The sequence below is a fragment of the Carassius auratus genome, chromosome 19 (genome assembly GCF_003368295.1).
Source record: "Carassius auratus strain Wakin chromosome 19, ASM336829v1, whole genome shotgun sequence".
Taxonomy (NCBI): Eukaryota; Metazoa; Chordata; class Actinopteri; order Cypriniformes; family Cyprinidae; genus Carassius; species Carassius auratus.
The window spans coordinates 16,585,308-16,609,084 of NC_039261.1; the positions used below are offsets into that span (position 1 = coordinate 16,585,308).

General features: G+C 35.8%; 2 protein-coding genes across 3 annotated transcripts in view; one reads left to right on the top strand and one right to left on the bottom strand.

Moving 5' to 3' along the window:
* Positions 1 to 1,940: 1,940 nt before the first annotated feature.
* pip4p2 (phosphatidylinositol-4,5-bisphosphate 4-phosphatase 2) lies at positions 1,941 to 16,806 on the top strand. Of its 2 annotated transcripts, XM_026289175.1 has the most exons (8): positions 1,941 to 2,224; positions 6,899 to 7,047; positions 8,632 to 8,738; positions 9,583 to 9,706; positions 10,317 to 10,412; positions 11,570 to 11,622; positions 13,474 to 13,564; positions 14,886 to 16,806. In XM_026289175.1, exons 1-8 carry the CDS (start codon positions 2,119 to 2,121, stop codon positions 15,027 to 15,029), a joined length of 870 nt encoding a protein of 289 aa, XP_026144960.1. In that variant the 5' UTR covers positions 1,941 to 2,118; the 3' UTR covers positions 15,030 to 16,806. The 2 variants fall into 2 exon arrangements, with proteins under 2 accessions (XP_026144960.1, XP_026144961.1); XM_026289176.1 differs by lacking the exon at positions 10,317 to 10,412 and having other exon boundaries at positions 1,948 to 2,224.
* A 1,259-nt stretch (positions 16,807 to 18,065) lies between these two features.
* necab1 (N-terminal EF-hand calcium binding protein 1) overlaps positions 18,066 to 23,777 on the bottom strand; it is a 33,961-nt gene continuing 28,249 nt past the window's right edge. Inside the window, exons 9-14 of the mRNA XM_026289177.1 lie at positions 23,697 to 23,773; positions 22,887 to 22,940; positions 20,369 to 20,481; positions 18,964 to 19,041; positions 18,746 to 18,837; positions 18,066 to 18,608 (exon numbers count right to left, since the gene is read on the bottom strand). Coding sequence (XP_026144962.1) covers positions 18,580 to 18,608; positions 18,746 to 18,837; positions 18,964 to 19,041; positions 20,369 to 20,481; positions 22,887 to 22,940; positions 23,697 to 23,773 — 443 coding nt within the window. The 3' untranslated portion in view covers positions 18,066 to 18,579. The remainder of the gene's footprint in view (positions 18,609 to 18,745; positions 18,838 to 18,963; positions 19,042 to 20,368; positions 20,482 to 22,886; positions 22,941 to 23,696; positions 23,774 to 23,777) is intronic.

A 23,777-nucleotide genomic window follows, 5' to 3' on the forward strand; every position in this document is an offset into this window, starting at 1 on the left:
CTGTACATGTGCACATACCGGTTTTAATACCTTTATATACATATTTTAAAACACTTAAAAAGATAGGTTAGGTAACATAGCATGCAGTAATTTGTCTGAAAATGATATACATGTAATAGGCTATAAAGTTAAAATATCTTTTACCAATAAGAATAAACAAAATATTGTTAGGATGAAATCAAATTATTGGCAAAGAATGCTAAAAATTACATTAAAAATAGAAAACCACAAAGTTAAAACGAGTATACAATTTTTTTATTTTTTTTATTTGGACGGCCTATTAATCAAATTTGATGTTTCATTGTATTATGTTCTGATCTTTTTTTGTTTTAGTTTTTTGTTATAGACACTTTAGTGACCTATAGGTGTTCAGTGTAGCTCTTTTAGTTTTGTGTTTTGATGGAATTAAATAGACTGTTAAATGATAAGAATTACAGAATTATAGAGTCAGGTGCTAGTAGCATAAACTGCTTAGACTAGTCTTAAAATTAATTAATTAATTATTAATTTATTCTTTCTTTTATTTATTTATTTAGACCTGTTTGGTTTATTCAAGACTGGTCATAAATTTGTAAAGTCAGTAAGCTTCATAAAAAGGTAGATTGGTGTAATTGATTCTAAAAAGTAAGAGTGACTTAAACTAGTTCTTAAGACAGTCTTAACATGGCTATGTTTTTATACAGCTGGCCCCAGCTCTGTACATTCTGAACGCGCACATTTCCTGCAATGGCTGTACAAATAATTTTTCTTCTGGCACCATCGTCCAGTACAGTGGTTCCCAACCTTTTTCAACTCGCGGCCCACACAACGAAACACATATGTTTGCGCGGCCCACTTCAAAAAAATTAACTGACCCCGCTATTGTTGGGTTAATAACTTAGTACTCAGAAGCTAGATTTTAAACTATATTTATTGAATAAACTAGGGCTGTGCGATATGGACAAAAAAAAAAAAACTATCGCGATTTTTTTGATCAATTTTGCAATTGTGCTTTTACAGTCATAAATGCATTCAGGATTAATTTGAAACATATTTCCAAAAGAAAACCAATCAGAGCTTTATCAAAAAGTTGTAACATCTCTAGAACAGACATAAGTCAAAATTATCACTATAGTGAAGATGTAAAAAAATTTATAGACTTGTGGCAAAAAAAAAAAAAAAAAAAAAAAAAAATCCTGTATACAGGGACTTTTTTTTCTTTTTTGCCATGCATTGTTCATAGAGCTCATTAATTGTAGCGGTGCCTCAGGTGTTTGCAGTGTGTATACAGTATGTGTATGCGCTCAGCAGTGAGAGCGCATAAATATAACGCAAAAGCACATTAAAATAATGCACGAGTGCGAATCTCTCTGTTCGCAGCAGATTTCCTTTGCTCTGTCACAAAACCGGTCGTGCTTGCTCAGATACACGCTGCTTTGCGAGGAGAGAGTGTGCACACTTAAAACGTGTCTCCTCTCACTTAAACTGCATCCTGTTCACTAACAAATTCACTCTATGCTCATGTTTTAGACATGAATTATTTTCGCACGTTTTTATTTCTAGCCTTTTACCGCAGTGAGAACGCTCTGATCCGTCAACATTGGCTCAGAAAAAAGGCGCATCACAGACAGTGTGTGAACCTGGAGTTAGGCATATGCGCACGCTCAAATTGTGATTTTAGGACGTTTTCTTTTAATCGCACAGCCCTAGAATGGACTGGAAATGAACAGAAAATAATTGGCGGCCCACCTGCAATACCACCACGGCCCACTAGGGGGCCGCGGACCACAGGTTGAAAACCACTGGTCCAGTAGGCTATGACCGATAAAGGGCTTCAGGACAGAACCTAAACATTTTCTCCGTGATGAGCAAACACACCTTTACAAGGTCAAATGAATAGACTCGGGAAAGACTAGCAGTCATCAGTGGCTGCAGAAGGCAGTGAGGAGATCCCAATCCCATGATCCGCTCCAGCAGCAGTGATTCCCCATCCTCCCGGCTCCGCTTACGTCTCTGACTCCGCCTCTCCTCTGCCCTGCCTGGAGTCAGAGTCTCAGACGGTGCCCCTCTCCAGAGCAGCGGACGGAGCTCACCACCATTCGCCGCTGCCGCTGCTTTCTGTGCTGACCTGCTGATATAATGGCCTCCGATGGTATGGATGAACGATCCCCGCTGTTGTCAGCACCGAACTCGGGGAATGTCACGCCCACCGCTCCGCCGTACCTGCAGGACCCGAACCCGAGAGGTAAATGACTGTGCATTGTGACTGACGGAGGAGTGCTGAATCATTTAGGGCGTATAGTAGTGGGCGAGAACCTTAGCAGCCTACAGCCCGTTTAATATGATACATTGTTTGCAGACGACAAGGAATAACAGCTCAGATGATCGTGCCAGGAGAACGGGCCTCAATCTGCCTGATAGTGCCATCGCAGCCTCATCTGATGGGTGCAAAATGTTGCATTCTTTGACAAGGATACTTTGTGTCGAATTTTAAGCTAGTTAGGAGCAAAACAATCGGATTGATCGATTATTAAACGACGGTCCACTAACACCGGTTCAGTCGGCTGCAGATTTGTTATTTCGAGGTGCTGCATTAAGATCAGGGAGTTGACATTTCGCCTACAAGAAATGTTTTGTCTACATCCATACACATTCATACAAGTTCCTATCATATAGGCCCAGAACACATTATATAGATTCTATCAACATATTAAACATTGTAAGTCATAAAACAATTCTTTATTCCTACATAAGACATACTGCTATAGTAAACAACAAAGAGAAGACACAAGACGTCAGTTCACTTTGTAGCCTAAATATAAACGTTTTCTGTTTGCACATAGGCTGTGAAGAGTGTGGAGTTTTTGTTTTTGAAGATATGTTTTATATACATTCTTAGTTTGCCACAGTAATGCTGGTGATACTATATTTTAGTCTCATTGTTACATAGAAACAACAGTAAATTATGCATAATTACATGCAACTAATCCTAACCCTATAGTAAGTGTCTGGTGTTAATTATTGTTACCCAGTACTTATTTGTGTAATTACACTGTAATGAGGATACCTATAATGTTTTTTTCTCTGGGATTATTAGCAGAACCACCACAGACATGCAGGCCGGTCCTCCACACAGCATATCAATCAGTATAGGATTTTCAGTGATTGATCTCCAGGCTTTTACTTTAGTATCCTTCTAATCATGAATAATTGGTTTTGTATTTGATTGCCAGGCTGTAATGAGACAACAAATCTAAGTGATGATGCCAAAAATTTAATAGTTCCACATTTTGCAAGTATGAATAAGTAGAAAAGACCATTTTATGGTATATTGTATTTTACATACTATACTATTTTATATACTATACATTTCATATTTAACAGTAAAACCAGTTTTGTGATTTGAACTGAAGAAATGAGGGCCTTGTGAACTGAACACAGATTTTCAAACCAACTGATAAATAAGACCCCCAAAGACTGTTTAAGGACACATTCATGGACATCAGATTTCCACATTGTCCCACTAAACAAAAAAATTGATAAGCAATAGAGTTTATTTTTAATTTTTTTATTGGCAGATACTGAGAAGAAAAGAGGCAATAGAATACTGACATATAACCTATGTGATATAAGATAATACAATTTAATTATAGCGATTCTGGGATGTGAAATACACTTTTATTAACATCTAATGCATATTTCATTGAAATATTTGAAAACAAAGGAATGACTTGTAAACCCAAATTGACCAAATGTCTCCCTACTAAACAGTCTGTCAACCCATATTTGCTCTTTTGTAAATCTACCCATATTGCACTTCCTGATTAGCAGAAAAAGATTTACATTTTTCCTGTAATGATCAGCTTACACTTCAACTCATTATTCAAAATGGCTTTATTACCATGAAGTACCATGATCAGGTGATGTGGACGGCATAAACTATGTACTCTAGCATTATTATCTGGCCTAGTATTTCAAAGCCCTGGATTACCGTTTCTTTGGCTTTTTTTCTTTTTTATTCACCCGCTGAGTCTATGAGAGGGATTAGCTTGTTATGTTGGGGGAGGAACTACTGAACTGGACTGGAGTCTGTGCACAACATTGCTGAGTTTATTCTGCAGTTGCATTTGCATTTGAAAGCCCACGCTACATTTATTGGAAACACCTGTGTGCAGCAAACCTTAAAACCAGTCTGCAAAGTCTTTAACCATGCTCTGTGCTGTTAGACTGAGTAGAACAAAGGATTAGAAAGCTTTGACCCTGTCTGCATGACATTCACTGAATGGGTTTTATTTTAGTGATATGTGATAAGTCCTCCGAGGTGAAAACCTGCTCTCTCCGCTGGTGATGTCATGTCATTTCTGCAAGCATCTCACAAGATAAACTAATATTAGTTGACTGAAACTCTTGAAGGTCTAGGGATGGACAGGACTGGATCAACGTTGCCTTAGGCCTGGGCAAGTAATCCAATTTTGTTGTCAATTACAATTTTGGCTTGCAAAGATTATTAAGATTTACAGTGATGCACTCGTTTTGTCTTGTTTTATAAGTCGAGCGCACACCTTTCTTTCACAGTCGTGCACATGATCCTGAATATCCATTTTTTCAAACTACATTTTAGTGTTGTGATACAGAATAGTGCTTACATCCAGCCACAAGTGTCATTTCAGTGTAAAATAATGCAATTTTGCACATTATCCATACAGCTGCAGATTATGAATTCAGGGGGAAACCAGAACATGTATACTGACTTGTGGACACTCTCGTATTCACTATTGTCAATGTATGCTAATCTCTGCTGCACATGGGGTGCACAACCTCTCTCTGATTTTAAACATGATACTGAGACGGACAGAGAGGGAGTTGCAACTTGCAACAACAGCTGTCTGCAGGACCCAGGGTTGGGAAAAGGCCTCTCATCTTACAAACAGTGCAGGATGGTGTCAGAGAAATGAGACTTGTGCTGTCCATCTGCCCCTGGAGAGACACTATATGCTATATTAGTTCGTGAGGCATACGGATATCTGCTTATGAACTGTCAGCATGAACCCCTACTACAATGTACACAACTACCAAGCACATGAGATAGCAGCAACTTCAGACTCTTTTTTTTTTTATAATCTACTGAAAACAATACAGAGAAGTGACTTTTGTAACTTAAAGGCTAATAATGTTTTGAGTAATGCACTGTCTTTAAAACACTGAATTGCTGGTTTGATCATCCTGACACAGCAACATTAAACTAATGGCGAGACTGTTAATTCAATTATTTTTGACGTTTAGTTTGGTGCTGCTAGATGTGCAGAAATTCACCTTTAAAAAAAAGCACAGTTGCACAGTACTTGTTCATGACAACGCTGATTTTGTGTCATATAAACACAGGGTCAAGCAGGTTCATCTGCACCACACTCTTAAAAATAAAGGTGCTTCACGATGCCATAAAAGAACCCTTTTGCCTGAATGGTTCCATAAAGAACCTTTAACATCTGAAGAACCTTTTTGTTTCACAAAAGGTTCTTTGTGCTAAAAGAAGGTTCTTCATTATATCATAAAAAGCTAAAAAAAAAGAGGTTTTTTTTTAAAGAGTCTTTGATTGAATGGTTCTTTGTGGAACCAAAAATGGTTCTTCTGGTACAGCCATATCAAAACAATGTAACTTTATTAATCCCCAAGGGACTTGTTTTTTTTTTTCTTTATTTGGACAATATTGAAACGTTTTACATATGATAAAAATATCTCCGTTCTCAGAATCAAGCATGTGTGTTTGGTGTCCTGCAGCAGCACATAGTGAGATGGATGATCCCTGACAGCTGAGGGAGGTCATGGGGCCAGAGCTGCTGTCAGTTGTGCTGTGGTGTCACATGTTCAATATGGCTGCAGTATGACTGTGTCGTTGGCCAGCGTGACCTCAGAGTAAGTGACAGACAGCAGGAGGAACATGTCTTAATTTCACTGAGAACAAGCAGCGGCTGAGCTCTGAATTTCAGTAACACTGAAGACGAGCAGAGACTCAGTGCAGGGTTTGGCTGATGGCCCAGCTTCTGTGAAATGGATGTGAGGGAGTAATTGAAATTGGATGAGGGAGTAATTGAGTAGGATGCACTTATTGCTCAACACAATGAATCTGCATTTCTGGGTCCGTTGGATGGGACTCAAATCAAGACACATTCATGATAGAAATATATCATATATTAGTAGATTCTAGCTTTAAAGACAAGAATGACGGTCTATATGCAGTTGTACCGTTTGATTAATTTATGAGGTTTTATCATTCAGCAAAATAATATCATTGCTTATTACGCGGCTGTCTGGAATACTTCATTCTGTTGGTCATTCAAAGTAAAATATTTTGTAGAATGACTGCGAAATTGCTATTGTCTATTATTGTTCTGTGGTCTCCTTCTTCTCACGTAATGAAATCATTTGAACTCAAATCAATACTTCATGCCCATTTATTGATGTATTTAAGAAATAGCCTTATAATAATGTGGAATTATACATGGAGTAATGGATCTGAGCTGGTCATTATGGCAAATAAACCTCTTTAGGGTGATAAACCTGATCACCCTGTCTGACTGTACATTAACTTCCCAAACAGTATGTCATTCTTGGTGTATCTTGTACTACTCAACAAGCTAAAATCTGTAACAAACAATACACTCTTTTATTGGTATCTATAGTTCCATGAAAACCCTTTCGCTTCCATGGAATCTTTCCATCGCACAGAAGGTTCTTTATAGTGTAAATGGGTTCTTCACGCTAAGAAAAAAAATGTTCTTTTGAGAACCGTTCACTGAAAGGTTCGCTGGAGAACCAAACATGGCATCACTGCTAAAACCCCTTCTGAAAGCTTTGATTTTAAGAGTGTGGTAGTCATGCAACACTGACAGACTGCATGCTGGTTTGTGTCCCTCTGCAGCTGAATTACCTCCGCCCTACACAGCCATCGCCAGTCCAGATGCAGGTGGAGTTCCTGTCATTAACTGTCGAGTGTGCCAGTCTCTTATAACTCTGGATGGCAAGCTCCATCAGCACGTGGTGAAGTGCACCGTCTGCAATGAGGCCACGGTAAGAGACCCCAACTGTATTAACAGTTGATGCATACTTTATGGTATCATTTTATGGTATTGTAGTATATACAAAAAATTCAATGATGAATGATAATAAAGAACCATTTGGTAAGGCCTATATTTCACTAATCCAGCAAATTCAATAATTTAATTTACATACACTATATCATTCAAAAGTTTAGGGGTCAGTAAGATTTTTTTTTTTAAATAAATTAATAATTCTTTTTAGCAAGGAGGCATTCAATTGAAAAAGAATCAAATAATCCTGAAAAAAGAAGCAAATCGGCGTGTAAGAATTATTTTTGAAGGATCTTGTGACACTAAAGTCTGTAGTAGAAGTAATGATAATGACCACTCAGCTTTACCATCACAAGAATAAATTACATTTAACAATATATTCAAAACTAAAAGACGTTTTCAACTTTAATAATTTTTCACAATAATTCTATTTTTGATGTATTTTATCAAATAAATGCAGCCTTGGTGAACATAAGACTTCTTCCAAGAACATTGAAATAAAATAAAAACGTTTGAATAGGATTGTAACTAATCTTCATCTCATTTATCATTTATTTGGAACTTGATGGATGTAAAAAAAAAGAATAATAATAATGTTAAGAAATTAAGTTTCAGATTATGATACAACTAATTCAGAAACAAAGGCTGAAAACAGACTCTCTAAAATGGATTGTTACAACTTTAAATTCTCATCGAATATCATCCATATTTATAGCTGTGTAGCAGCTGATTTATGTACGCGATTGCATATCAGTTCATAAATGCAGCAAGTTATGACAGGTTGACAACCATAAACAGCTAAAACAGCTCTTAAGTCTCTTTTTGACATTTCCCCTCTGCTGAGCCTGATGTCTTTGCTGCTTAGATATTCAGATTCAAAAACATTAGAGTCACAGAAGTATTTGCAGCTGTTGACAACACAAGTTTTGAATCTGGGCGAGAATGCAGACTAGACACAAGCTTTAGTGGAGGTGAAGTTTATCAGTGAATAATAGATCAATTTGGTCCACTATATAGTCCTCCCTGCCTCATAGAGCCTACAAGTAATTGTGTTTGGGATGAAGGATCCACGTACATACCCAGAAGTGTTGTGCGCTCAGGAGGGTTGAATTGCAATATAATTGAACTGTCTGCATGAGAAACACCTCACATGAACAGTGGATGCTTCATCTGAACCGCAGTCACCTGATTCACATAACAGCAAAAATCATGATGTTTGCCATCTTGTTTGATTTTAAAGGGCTTTGCACAGCTCTTTTTCAGAATGGTTTAGTGTATATACAGTATGTGTTGCATTACATTAAACCTTCAGCTTGATTCAGATTTCATAAATTCCTATGCAGACCTGACCTCAATAAGATCAATGTATTAAAGGCTTGCTCTGTCTAGAAGCATTAAGCCTGCCAGACTAGTCAAGTCCCTATAATAATATAATTATTACATAAAGAAAAGATTACAGCAAAGCAGTTAAGCACATTCAGAATCATAAGGGAGATTTAATATATTAAGGCATGCATATTGCATGGTCCCCGTCTGAAACATGATGTGTCTGTTTTTTTGACAGCCTATAAAAAATCCACCAACAGGAAAGAAGTACGTTAGATGTCCTTGCAACTGCCTGCTTATCTGTAAAGACACGTCTAGGAGGATAGGATGCCCTCGGCCCAACTGGTAAGTGTGTAAGACGCATTTCAGAGGGTCAATTAGTCTGCATGTGTTATGGGATGTGTAAAAGTATTACTGCGGATGTGCATTACCATAAACGGCTCATGTAGTATAATACAGTGTGAATGGTGTCAGTAAGATGTGTTTTTTAAAGAAATTACAATTTTAGCAAAGATACTGCTGCTAGAGGAAGAAAAATCATCTAGTTTCCCTCAGTTTTATTAGGAGGCCTAAACTGAGCTAAAATATGCAATTTGTTCCAGTTGCTGATTCTTATATGGCTAAAAAGATAGTTTGTAATGTAAATCAGTGTGATTTTTATAACAGTATAATAGACTGCTTACCTAAAATGCGTGGAAATGTCAGTTGTCATGCTATATCTCACAGTATTCTGTCTTAGATTGTATTTAAATGCTTAGTTTTATGATCAAAGCTGTAGTTTTTATTGTGGTGGCAGAACATATAATGCAATTTAATGCAATGATAATTTTACAGAAAACAAAAGGATGTATTGATAATAAAGTAAACCTCACTCCAGTGTCCATCTTGAAATATTACTAAAAATATAAAAATAATTAAGGATTTTGCCACTTTCAGATGAAAGACAAGTACCACAACCTTTTTTACAATTACACTAAAAGGCCTTTTCTTTTTATATTATTAAGTATAAATTATTAATCAGATGACATACAACATGTAGTAGGTTCTGTACAACAGGGTTTTGATTGTGATAATAATTTAGGGATAGGGTTAGGGTTATCAAACATGATGCATGCTTAATAGCATATTTAATATAATGCTTGCAATATGTAGAAAGTGAAAAACTGAGATTGTTTTGATGGGCCCCCAGCAGACGGATCATCAACCTGAGTCCTGTGATGGTGATCCCAGAGGAGCAGCCCGCCCAGCCAGCTCTGCCCGTCCAGCCCGAGGGCATGCGTGTGGTCTGCGGCCACTGCGGCAACACATTCCTTGTAAGCTCTCACATCTTTATGTTCATATTTCATCTCTGACTTACTGTAATATTTCTTCCCGTCTCAGTATGTTCAAAGCAGAGAAGATCTGTGAATGCATTTGCACTACCATTCAAAAGCTGGAGGTCCGTCAGCTCACCAAGGCTGCATTTATTTGAAAAGTAACATTGGGAAGGATTAGTAATATTTCAATAATTGCCTTCTATTTAAATATATTTTAAAATGTTATCCATGGCTGTAATCTCAAAGCATCAATACTCCACTCTTCAGTGTCACACGATCCTTCAGAAATCCTTCTAATATGCAGATTTCCTGCTCAGGAAACATTTCTTATTGTTATCAATATTAAATACAATTGTACCACTCAATATGTTTTTGTGGAAACCGTGATACATTCTTTGATGACGAAGATGTTCAGAATAATTTGTAACATTCTAAATGTCTTTACTGTAATTTTCAATTGAATGCATCCTTGCGGAATAACAGTATTCATTGCTTTCTTTTAGAGAATCTTCCTGACCTCAGACTTTTGTAGGGTAGTGTACATGTGCTGTAGAGTTTTCCTATAGTGTACATGTTCTTAGTGTCCTGTGATGCCCCTGCTGTGTAGGGCAGCGATGATGATGATGATGATGATGATGATGATGATGAGTGCTCCCAGTCTTCCTCAGGCCTGGCTATTCGCAGCCCCTCTGATCTTTTCAAGGTCCTAAAACACTGCCACCTTCTCAGCTGGTGGAACTGACTGAATGACAAACTAACTAGAAATGCATGATTCCAGGGCTCCAGACTGTGAAAAATTTACTAAAATTCAAATGTATTACTTTCATTTACACTGCCTCTCAAAAGATTTTCAATGGTTAGATTTTTTATATTTTTAAAAGAATTATCTTCTGCTCACCAAGCCTGCATTTATTTGATGTGCCAATAAAAAAGGTACATTTTGAAATATTTTTATTATTTAAAATATCAGTTTTCTACTTATATTTACATATTTTAAAATGTCAAAACAGATTTTTTTTCAATCATCATTACTCCAGTGACATGATTATTCAGAAATCATTCTAATATTGTGATTTGCTTTTCAAAGAAAAAAAAAGAAAAAACGTTTATTATTATTATTTTTATGTTGAAAACATAATAACTGTGAGTATGATTTTTTTCAGGATTCTTTGATGAAAAGACCATTCAGAAGAACAGCATTTATCTGAAATAGAAATCTTTTGTAACATGCCTTTACCATCACGTTTGATCGATTCAAAGCATTTTAAGCAACTAATTCACATAACTAATGTTGTCAGTCTATATACTGAATCTTCATTTCATCCACTGACTGTTAATAACTAAAGTAAGAAGCTATGAACTCAATGAACATCTAAGCAGTCATCCATAGTAAGCAATTCTGTAATTTGTCAACTTAAAGTCGTTTGGCTCCTGTATGTCATTTAGCTGTATATTTTCGTCTGGAGCCCTATGACTCAGATGATCATAACTCCTTGTAGCCTGCAGAGGCAAGATGCAACAACAACAACAAAAAAAGATTTACATGTTTTTTGTGAGATCTTCTGTTACAATCTTAAAGAATTCTAGTTTTTAACTGCTTTTTGCCTTTGTACAGGGTTAAATCCACTAATTCTCCTAATATAATCCTTTATACATGTCAGTTTATTCACTTAAATCGTCTCCAAAAGATTTGCTAGTTGTTTGAATCATTTATCAGCAGCCATTTAAACTAATACTGAATGTTATGCACTGACCGCTGGAATCAAGTTGGGTGTAGATTTGAAAATGATTTGTCGTGCTGTTTGTTTGCTTACTGTACTGTAGACGTAACCTCTTTCTCAACTCTCCTTGTTTTTGCAGTGGATGGAGCTCCGATTCAATACACTGGCCAAGTGCCCGCATTGCAAAAAAATGTGAGTTGGCATTATTTGTCATAATATTTGTGCATCAAAAAAGCGATGTGTGTGTGGCAATGCTCCACCAGTGATGGGCCGTTCTCAGGAGAAATGTCGTAAATCGCGGTGTGTGATGTGCGTTCCTAGCCCCCAGGTCAGGCTTGAGTTTGTAACTGGCCCGTTTGTAGATGTGAAAGTAAATAAACCCTGGCCAGTTCCAGTTAGAGACGGAGGCAATGTGATGCCTGTCTGCCAGTCACCTGAGACAGCGAGCGTATCATGCTGACACACTGAAACACGAGCCCTGCACACTAGTGATGCTGCGAGGGAGACTTACGACAACAGATGTTGCAGCACAGATGAATGGAGCCGAGTCTCCCAAAGCAAAGCACAGATTTCCACCTGAACGCAGAGCATCGGAAGAGGCACAGAAGGAGATACAAGCAGCTGATTTGTCGTGATTCTAGAAGAATGTTTGAAGATCCCATCACATGAGAGGCATGTGAAGGGTCATGGTAAGACTTAATGGCCCTCAAACAGGAAAAAGAGCATACCATGTGACTGAGGGCTCTGTGCTGCTGAACCGAGTGAGATCTCAAAGGCCCGGTACACTGAGAAAAAAAAAAAAACTTTAAACCAACTTTTTTTAAAGATGAATACTATTTAAAAAAGAAAAAGTTTTAGTTTTTCTCAAATTATATTTAGTTCTTAAAAAGTCCTCAAAATTTGTATCTTCAAAGAAAGTAAAAACATTTATTATAAAGACTATACTATACTTAATCAGTGTATTTTCTTTGGACTTAAGTCAGAGTACTTAATGTAGGTTGACGTTTTTTGTTTTTTACAACTTAAGTTCACAAAAAGCTAAATTAGCTATAATATAAAAGTAGAATTTACACATTTTAAATAAAGCAAAAAAAATTCATTAGTCAATGTTTAATTTAGTTTATTTACTATAAATGACGGCAATTTCAAAAGAGCTTAAAGGGACAGTTCACCCAAAAATGAATATTATGTGATCATTGATTCACCCTCAAGTTGTTCAAAACCTGTACGAGTTTCTTTTTCCTGTTGAACTCAAAGGAAGATATTTTGAAGAATACGGGTAAACAAACAGAAAAAATTGTATGGAAGTCAATGGGGACCTTTTTTATTTCTTCTACAAAATATCTTCTTTGGTGTTCAACAGAAGAAATACTGTGCACTTGAGGATTGAAACAATTTAAGGGTGAGTAAATTATGACAGGATCTTCATTTATGGGTGAACGTTCTTGTTAATGATTATGGTGGTCTATTTTTAAATTAAGCATCGTGTTTCCTGTTTTGTACTAAATAAATAATTCGTCAGTAAAGCAATATGAGGAGTTTTGCTTTTTAGAAACCCAAACAGAACCGGTTTAAACCTGAAATCATTATTTTAAGTTATACCAATATAAAAATGCTCTTTAAATAAATGACACAAGTCATTTTACTCTTTCCAGTGTTTGTAGTTTCAGGGCCTCATTTATAAAGCATGCATACGCACAGATTTGATCTTAGATTGTGCATACGCCAGCGCTCATATTTGTAAAAACTGTCTTTGATGTGGAAAAGTGCGTAGCATCACGTCAGGATCTGAGCAGATGTACACACTGTTTCTTGTTTGAGTAATGGAAGCTGTTCTTGAAGATCACTGTTCTAAATTAAATTATTTGGCCAATTTTTTTTTAACTAAAATTTTCTAACTGCCTTTCCTATGTAGAGTTGAAAGGCATGCACTGACTAACTCCTGCTATAAAAGCGTTATACCGCTGTACTGAGGGACTGAAACATCAGGTGTGTGGTTAAAGCAGCCCTAGAACTAAGCACATCTGCTATCTTCATCTTCAGATCCTCTGTAGGCAGTGCTCTACCCAGAAGACGCTGCTGTGCCTACATTACAGTCGGAATGATCTGCATTTTCATCGGCGTCGGTTTAACGGTAGGTATTATTTAGTATGGTTCATAGTTCATTTTGTTGTGTTCTCTATCATCCAAAATGTTGGGGACAGGAAGTTTTTTCTTGAAAGAAATGAATACTTTTATTCAGCATGGATGCAAACAAATGTTTGGATATTCTATTCAAAATAGTAAATTGAAAAATAAAATGCATCATAGTTTCCACATAAATATTAAGCAGCACAACAGTTTTCAACACTGATAAATATTAAAGTGATTTCTGAAGGATCATGTGACACTGATGACTGGAGTAATAATGCTGAAAATTCAGCATCATAAAAAATAAAGGAATAAATTACATTTTAAATATGTATACAAATATAAATGTTATTTTAAATTTTTAATAATATTTTATAATATTACTGTTTTACTGTATTTTGGTCAAATAAATGCAGCCTTGATGAGCTTAAGAGACTTCTTTCAAAAACCTTAAAAAAAATCTTACATATATGTATATTTATGTGTACACTTTATGTATATTTATTTGTGCATATGTTTAAATTAAGATTTTATTATTTAAATGTCACCAAGGCAGTGTAAACTGTATTTTGGATTTAAATTTTTTTTATAGCAGTATAAACGTTTTTTTTTTTTTCAGTGTATAAAAATATTAATTTTTGTTTATATGAAAATATTATTTTTAATGTGTACATCTTTTCAGAAGAGCAAGTTTAGATAATTGAACATCTAAAAGGTTAAAGCATGTTTCTGTTTAACTTCAGCTTTTCCATCCAATTCATAATACAACAATTATATAAAAATAAATAGATGATGGAAAAAAAAGAAAACTTAAATAAAACATGCAACAAGGAGATAAAAACATTGCAATATATTATTTAACAGAATCTAAGAATATAAATGATTTATTCTTTATTTATTATTAGCTGTCCTTGTACCTGTCATGTAATGACCCCTTATGAACGTGTGTCCTGGGGGGCAGTTCTCCAGGAGTTTCACTACATGACAGTATGGATAAAAACAAAAAAGCTTCCTGGAGACACTTACTCATTTTCCTGGATACACAGCAGAAAACGGTATACTTTCCACTGACATGAAGTCACGGTTTTCTTTAGTAACAGACTTATTTCAGTCCCGCTGGTAATTTACATCAGGGTCAGATGATCATTCTCACAGATTGATTTAAACCATATATTATGTTGCAGTTCCTAAAAAAAGTTACCAACCAACTAACAACTAACACTCAAATTAGCATTTGACAGTTGTTCATTTTGGATTCTGGAAATGAACTATTAAACTCAGTGTGTTTTTTTTACATCATCACATCGCTGTGTTTTTCCTCTCAGGTTGGCACTCAGGACTTCGCCAGGCGTTACCACGCTACTTATGTGTCCTGGGCCTTGGCGTATCTCCTGGGCCTCATCTGTCTGGTACGAGCCTGCTACTGGGGAACGATTAAAGTCAGCTATCCAGAGAACACCTTTGCGTAGACAAAGCGTCCATCCTTCAAGTCCTTAGTGTTTGATTTCTCTTGATTTGAACAGGTTAACTGTTACAAGAACATCAGAATCCAGGGGGTTTGGGTACGTGCAGATGTTTCAGGTTGAGTTATTGATTAGCTCTGATGTACCTGTAGCTGATTTGAACCCGCAATATGATGACTTGAGGAATTAAAGTCAAATCAGTGATTCAAAAACTAGACATTAATACAAATATTCCATTCGTGGTACACCTGGATTTGTTTTGGTGGGTGGATATCAAACATATTTTACGTACTGCATTTTGTTACCAACTTGACCAAAAGAGATGATCTTTTATTTGCCCGTTGCACTACAATTGTTATGCAATTCTTCTGTTGTGTTGCTGCTAGTTACTACAGTCGTTCTGAGCTGAGAGATGTTGTGTGTTCAGAGAGTCTGTCACGTTCAGATATATTTAACTGTTCTTCAAATCCTGTGCCAACATTGTTTTGGTTGTTCAGTGTCCGTTAGGAGATCTCCCGACCCATTTCGGCTGCTCAAACTCATGTGTGCAAGAATCATGTATTTTTGTAGACTGTCCCTGGAGCTTTAAAACAAAAGTCTGGGTTCAGTGCAACTTAAGCTCATTCAACAGTTTTTATGTCATGATATTGATTGTTTAGCAAAAAAATCATTTTGACAATAGAAACAAACAAACAAAAAAAGGCACTGATGCAGTGGAAGTGAGTGGGACCAGTTCATAAACATGAAATACTCTGTCCTTCAATAGAATAGCAGCAAGGCATTTAAGCAGCAAGATTTTATATAAATAAATAAAAAATAATTTGATTAGAATGACTTCATGTATTTAATAAAAAATACAGTAAGTACAGTAATATTATAAAATATTATTACAATTTCAAATAACTGTATATATTTAAAATTGTAATTTATTCCTGTGAGTCAAAGCTGAATTTTGAGCATCATTACTCCAGTCTTCAGTGTCACACGATCCTTCAGAAATCATACTGATGATGATTTGAAAACTTGTTGTGCTGCTTGATATTTTTGTGCATTTTATTTTTTCATATTTCTGTTATGAACAGGAAGTTGAAAACTTTTATTTAGAACAGAATTTGGTTCATCTTAGTCTCATCAGTATTATACTAATATATACTAAATAAATATAACAAAAATGACTTGTACAGAAGAATTAATTTAAGTGCATTTATAAAATTATATGCTTCACATTTCTACTTTTAAATACTCCAGAATTGGCCCCAGTCACTTCCATTCTAAGATACTCACTGTAACATTGATTTTTATTGAAAACAAGTTCGCAAATGCTTGATCTTAACTTGTATTGAACCTGAAATATTCCTTTAATTTAACTCACACTTTGATCAGACACTTGGTGAATGGGAAATGACATGTGCATGATTTTAATTGGACTCTTTTATACTCAGAAACTGTTTTGTTAGTCTGTTACTGACAGGGCACAGTGGAAGTGTTGCTCTCTGTCCTGTGTGTAGAATGTAAACGCCCCACTGCCAGCCGCCTAAGTCTACAACTCACCACAACCCTGCTAGTATCGCTGTAGCTTACATTTACAGTAGGTCAGTATTTTGTCAAGACAAATGGAGATAACTATACTATCTAAACTTGTTCTGAATGTGATAAGCCAGTGAAGTCCTTGTACATAGGAAACTGAGCGCACTAAGTCTGTAGTTCAAGTTGGAATATGGCTTGGGTCTTTTTAAAACAATAATTTCTCAATAAAATAATAAAAATATTCCTTGCCCTTTGATGGTGTGTTGCTTCATGCCAGCTTGACATGAAATGTCATTTTTTCTTTGACGTATAATCGCAAATATGTTATTTTGCATTGCACAAAAGCCTCCTGATTTCTTTTAATTTGGCACAATGTGTCATTTGGATGAATAAGGCGTAATAATATAATTCAGGAAGAAGCTAACACCAAATGGTCTTTCAAAGGTCAGGCGGTCATTAGACATGGTCCGCAGCTTTATCATTTATAATGTACATTATTTATTATTCACTGTTCTTCAGAAAATCCTCCAGGTTTTGCAAATCCTTTGGTTTTCCAGCAGTGACTCATCTTTTCACACTGGTGACAACTCATACACAACTGTTATAAAATCGTCAAACATTCGTTAATGCTTATTAATGCTTAAAAACTTAGTACATTTTAAAATCAGGATGAAGTATACTTTTTTTGTCTTATGCAGCTTAATAAAGGCATTACTACATCAAACAAGCAAACAAACTAAAAAGGGGGGCTGACTTCACCCTGTACAAAATGTCCCACCCTTAATGCATCTTGTTTGGTTCTGGAGCATCAGTGAACATTTGCATCTTTTGGAATGGCTGCATATGAGTATATATACAGTTACGAGTATGGGTGCGTGGAAATGATTCAAACATGACGTCTTGTTTCACAGGGGTATAAATAAGAGGTAACACAGACACAAAACTCCCTTATTCATTCATCACAATGGGTAAGACCAAAGACCATAGCTGTGATGTGCAGCAAACGGTTGTTGAGCTTCACGAAATGAGAAGTGGCTACAAGAAAAGAGCAAAAACACTGAGAATGCCTGTTTCTCGCTGGGTGTCTATCTTGTCCCGACACATTTTCAGGAGGATGGTTCGAGATGCGGAAAAACCTCCAAGAATCACAGCAGCTGGAGAAGTTAGTTGGGTCTTCGCATGTAACATTTTCAACTCACATTGTTATATTGACTATACAATTAAAGAATCGAAGAAAAAAGTCTAAAATTGTGGTTTCTATATTATTTGTTAAACAAAAAAAAAACATACACTAAAAAATGCTGGGTTAAATATGGACTAACCATCCATAACCCAATTGCTTGGTTTGTCCATATTTAACCCAGCATTTTTAGAGTGTTGAATAGTTAATTTATGCCAATATATTTATGTTTCTTTCCATCCACTGGATGGCAGTGTAGATTCTCGAGCGATGGCTTTCATATGCTGTCGCCATCTCCAAACTCCACATGTAGAAAAATTCCAAGACAAATAAGCCAGTACATCCACTTAGAAACTTTATTAACCACTTGATACTACCTCCACTTGGCAATACTTAATACGGAAATTGTGGTTGGTCACATTAATTTCATATGTTCATTCTGAGATGACAAACTACATGAAATACAAGAACAGAAGTATATCTTCTCAAAAGAAGTGGTCGTGTCAAGTGCTGCTACACGAGGAGACACAGAGCTGTGCTACAGACATACTGACAGCACTCAACACTGTACTGTCACGGCACAGATGAACACATATCTTACACATCTCTGATGGGACTGGAGTGCTATCACTGGAGAACAAAGATCTCGTTGCTCTATTTGATATCCTCTACAGTTTACACTACTCCTATAGAGCTAAGAATGGAACAACACTGAAAGCAGGAGCTAGTCACTATGACTATACAGCAGATATGAAGACAACGTGTTCCTGATGACAGGGATACAGATGTCAGTCCAGGCTTGTGTGGTCCTCATAATGTCTGCTGTCATCGAACGGGAGTCGACAGATTCTAGTTATTGTTGAGGACCCACCATGATGCTGTGGAAAGAAACAAATTAATAAACCAATATAACTAATATACACATACATTCAATTTAATATATATATATATATATATATATATATATATATATATATATATATTTTTTTTTTTTAGTTTCTGTACTGTAGTTTACCTGGAACCAGCATAGTTGTCATCATCTCTGGCGTCTCTAAGAAATCCACATTGCCTCTCTGGAAGGTTTTGCTGTAATTGGTCTGCAGATGACTAAAATAAGAAACAAATAGGCTTTTTATCCAGTTTCTGCAATTCCTTGAATGCGATAAGAAATCTTTGGGACTGTAAGCTTGTGAGAAGTAGTTTTGAAAGAGTGAAAATGTGGCAGTGACTTACTTCTTCCACATGTTGCTTTGCTCCCAGAACTCATACAGAATGAAGCGGGATTCGTTGGCAAGCCGCTGAACTGCAACACTGCCGAGAGAGCAGAGCCAGCGTGGGATTAATGTCAAACACGTTTGCTTAAAATGGTTCTTTAAGGGTTAAAGCTCTAATTCTGTGTTGTTCAAACGATTTCAGAAAATGTATATAATATAAAATGTATGAAATATATATACACACATATATATTAAGGAAAGTTACATTTAAATTGCATCTTTGTATGCAATTTCATACTTCTATTGTCTTTGAAATGTGATTAAAGAGTCAAATAAACTGACATGCATTTATAAAAAAAATTAAATATGCTTTATGTAGTTTCTAATTAAGCATGTCTGTCATGTTTTTAAAAATATCTGTAACTACACATGAAGTCGCAATTTAAATGTTATTGATTATTACATGTTAAATTGAACATACAATCAAGTATTTGACATTCTTGGTATGTCATCAACACAAAAATAGGCACACTTTTATATATATATAAAATCTACAAGTACAGTTTTTTTTTTTATTTGTATGATTTGAGATTTGAAATACAAAAGCTTTGTGATCAATATTATCATTTTATGCCAGTCCACATTCACTTCTACTAAATGTAGAGCAGCATGAACATTGAACAAAACATCTCATCCCACAGAAGGAAAATAAAATGTAATGTACAGTATATCTGAAATAAAATAAATGAAGTCAGCAATATAAATTTTGGGTGAACCATTCCTTTCATTAACAAATAACATGAATATTGGTAAGCCATCGAACCCTTCGATGTTCTGGTGTAAAAGGTTGTCAGTGAGTCATTTGAGCTGAAGCACTTGAGGCAAGTCAATTATTTAATAATCCAAAACAGAATTCCTCATCCAAGCCATTACCTCTGTAAATTAGCCAATTAGTGAAAAGCTCATAATTAAACCAAACAAATGGTCTACCTTTTATTAGAAAATGTTCCAGACAAATCAACTGCTAACGTGATCACTGACATTTTTGTGATGTCGGAGTTAAAAGTCAAACCTGGACTGAGGGCTCGTAAACACACGGTCACATGCTCACAGCATGATGCATTTCATTCACGGACCGCTGTAAGCTTTAAAGCTCTGACACATGAGCGAAAGGATGTCTTGTCTTGAATATTTCTTGATTTAATTGGATTCTAACAGTAATAATTACAGGTATTTATTAGACATGACTCATGCAGAAAACAACAGCCTCCAACTGTGAAATGAAACATCTAATTCATTGAATTCAAACATATGGACGTAAATACTGATCACTTGGAGAACTGGCCTAGACTGACCCCTTACAACCAAAGCTGTATGCAAATGCCCCAGACATTCACCCAGATGCGGTGGCGGTGTGAACTCACTGGAGGCAGCCGGTCTGGGTTCTTGCGCAGTCGATGTACTGCCGGAGAGCCAGACGAAACTCCTCCACTTCCTCCTCCAGCACTGAGAGCTGCCTCTGCACGATCAGGATGTGCTGGAAGAGAGCAGCAGTCAGAAAACAGGATTCCAACCATGCCTTATTTATAAAGTGACCAAAACTGTTCTTGAATCAGTTTTCTCTTGGAATACATGAAGTTCTCTCATGTCGCTCCAAACCTGTAACACCTTTGTTCATCTTTGGGACACAAATGAATTAAGATATTGTTTGATGAAATCCGAGAGCTCTCTGCAAAAACAGCAACACAACTGACACATTCAAGGCCAAGAAAGGTAGTAAGGACATTGTTAAAATAGTCCTAGTGACATGTCATGAGCGTGCGTCAAATTCTGGCATGGAAGAGAAGAAATTATTGAATAAATGTGTTATTTTTGTTTTCTTTGAGCACAAAAAGCATTCTCATAGATTCATAAAATTAAAGTTGAACCACTGATAACACATGGACTATTTTAACAATATCCTGTCTATCTTTCTGGGTCTTGAACGTGTCTATTGTGTTGCTGTCTGTGGAGGGTCAGAAACCTCTCAGATTTCATTAAATATCTTAATTTGTGTTCCAAAGATGAACAAAGTGTTATTGGTTTGTTGTTAATGACATGAGGGTGTGTAAATATTGACTGAATTATCATTTTTGGGTGAACTAACCCTTTAAAGATTTTGTTACAACAATATATTTGATCATTTTTGTAAATATTCCCTATAAAAGATAGAGATAATATGCAACGTATCTACAAGCTGAAATTGAGTCTGGATCAAAAAGACAAGGTGAGAGGCACTGTAAAAATGATTATAACTATATTATATTATATTTGGATTTCCATTTAAATATATATTAAAAAGTAGTTAATTTTATGTGATGTATTTTCAGCATTATTACTCCAGTCAACTCCAGAAATCATTCTAATATTGTTATTTGATCCTCAAGAAACATTTCTTATTATCAGTGTAGAAAACAATCAGGGGCTGCTTATTATATTTGTCATGTTCCAGGATTGTTTGATGAATATACAGTTCAAAAGAACAGCATTGATTTGAATAAGTTTTGAATTAATGTCTTTAAGAAAAAAGAAAATTCACAGGCCCCAAACAAGTATGTGTAAGGTGTGTGTAATATATATATATTTATTATAAAAAAATAATTGTATGTATTAATTATACAGGGCTTTTTGAGTCATAGTTACAAGATGTCAGATCAACACTATAGAGCTCTGAATCTAATAGGGCTTGATGGGGTCGAATTAAAACATGACTAAAACATCAAAATTCCCACCTATGGTGCTGTGACTCAGATCGCTGTGAGAATCAAGAGAAACCCCTCAGGTCTCGAGCATCAGGTAAAGCCATGAAGACGCACGTCATAATAGCTACTTTTTATAAAACAGGCTGTTGACAGGTGAATGGGAACTGAAGAGAACAGGAACTGAGAGTTTGTACCCTGCGGGACATAGTGACCTCTCCACAGGCGCTGTGCTATTTCCATTTCCCATCTTTCACAAACTAACTCTCTCTACAAATACACACAGAGAAAAAACGCATTTTGTTTCAATGCTGGTTTTGCTCAATGCATCCCAAACTATTAAATTCCCATATTTATCTGCTCCAAATAAATGTAATGTCAAGCAGAAAGACTGTCCTTTATAAGTATCCTCAAATCAAGGAGATCTGCTTTGAGCATAATCAGTCCTATTAACATAAATCACAGACTAGAATGCGAAATGAACACAAATACAGACGCATTAGCAGTGCTGAAATTGTTATTCCATGCATATAGTCCATGCTAGTGAATATCACGGTCTGTTCAGGTAACCGACAAATGACAAATTGATGAGAGACTATTTAACTTCAGCCATGAAATAGAGTTTCATAGCCCATGGAGAGATAAATGCTTCTTCATTTGGACGTTTGAGAATGTGATACACGCAAATGCAACAAATCAGACTTGAAATATCACTCATAACAAACCGACTGCTAGATCACACATTCGTTTGTGCAAAGGATGTTTGCAAAAAAGCCTTGTGGGAGTCTTATTTGAAAAAGAAGCTACTCATTTGTGTGTAATTTTATGCTTCAGCATGTCCAATATGATGTTGTTTTGTGTCTCTGTCGGCAGTGACGCATAACTGTGTTTACAGCCAGTCTCCGCAGGGGTCTGGATACCACTCTTCTCCCCGTCGTTCACAAGCACCGAGTCACAGACACACAAACCTCCTATTTAAAGTCTGTCAACAGCATCTTGTGAGCCTCAGAGAAGAGCTCTCTCAAAGTCCTGATGCCAAATGAGAGAGGAAGAGTGATAGACGGAGGAAAAAAAAGGAAATCAAAAAGAATAACTTGGGACTAGTTTTTCGATCCTGTTTCCTAGACGACAGGCCTCTGCGGTGAATGACGTGAGTGATTTTCTGAGAATACGGTGACATACAGGAAGACCATAATTGACTTACTGATTTGGTGGAGCTTTCCAACACCTCTTCTTCCACCGGCTCCAAACGCAGTTCCTGTGAAGAAAACACATCTCTGTTTGAATCTCATGACAACAAAAATATAAATAAATATGAGAATTTATATACTGCATTTAAAAAAATTCCACCAGTTTTTTAAGATAATAATTTTTGCATGACTATGGAGTGTTTTACCTAAAAATTCATATTACCGTAATGCAAATATCATTCTTATCAAAGTAATGCATCTCATTGGCGTTACAGTAATGCATCTGGGCATTTATTTATTTATTTGTATGTTTTTATTTTATTTATTTGTTTATTTATTTAGCAGTTTCCATTATTTTCATTAGTGATTTTCATTAGATTCTCATTACTGTAATGTAATTTTTGTTTAAAGGTGCCCTTGTTACAGTAAAATTACACATATAAGTGCTGAGTAATATTAATTAACTACATGTCCTTATTATATGGTTAGGGTTATATTAGGGTTTGTCTTAGGGTTACTTGCATTTAACTATGCATAATTTATTGTTATTATAATAGAAAATACATGTAACTTAAGGAAAAGTAAATAATAATTAAAATAAAGTAAAATAAATACTACCAAGTTTTCTTTTCAGTAATGCTATGAAATAGACTTTTTATATTATTTTATATCTTAATAATATGACCATATGACTGAAACATGTTCTTGACAGGTTGCATGACGTTTACCCTCAAATGAATTGTAAAGTTAGAAGGAAGAGTGATGACAGACACAGAGAAAGCATTATAATGAGAAAAACAGAAATCATTTGTGTAGCCTGTTGCCTTTTTCTCGAGACGGTCAATCAGCTTTTGCAGTCTGTTGATCTGAGTTATCCATTGATTGTCCTCTTCATACAGACCTGC

What these genes read in the sequence shown, in the direction of transcription:
- pip4p2 (XM_026289175.1), top strand. Translation starts at nt 2,119, where the DNA reads ATGGCCTCCGATGGTATGGATGAACGATCCCCGCTGTTGTCAGCACCG. An exon ending in CCGTCTGCAATGAGGCCACG is followed by an intron (nt 7,048 to 8,631) that starts GTAAGAGACCCC and finishes TTTTTTTGACAG; the next exon opens with CCTATAAAAAATCCACCAAC. An exon ending in GGATGCCCTCGGCCCAACTG is followed by an intron (nt 8,739 to 9,582) that starts GTAAGTGTGTAA and finishes ATGGGCCCCCAG; the next exon opens with CAGACGGATCATCAACCTGA.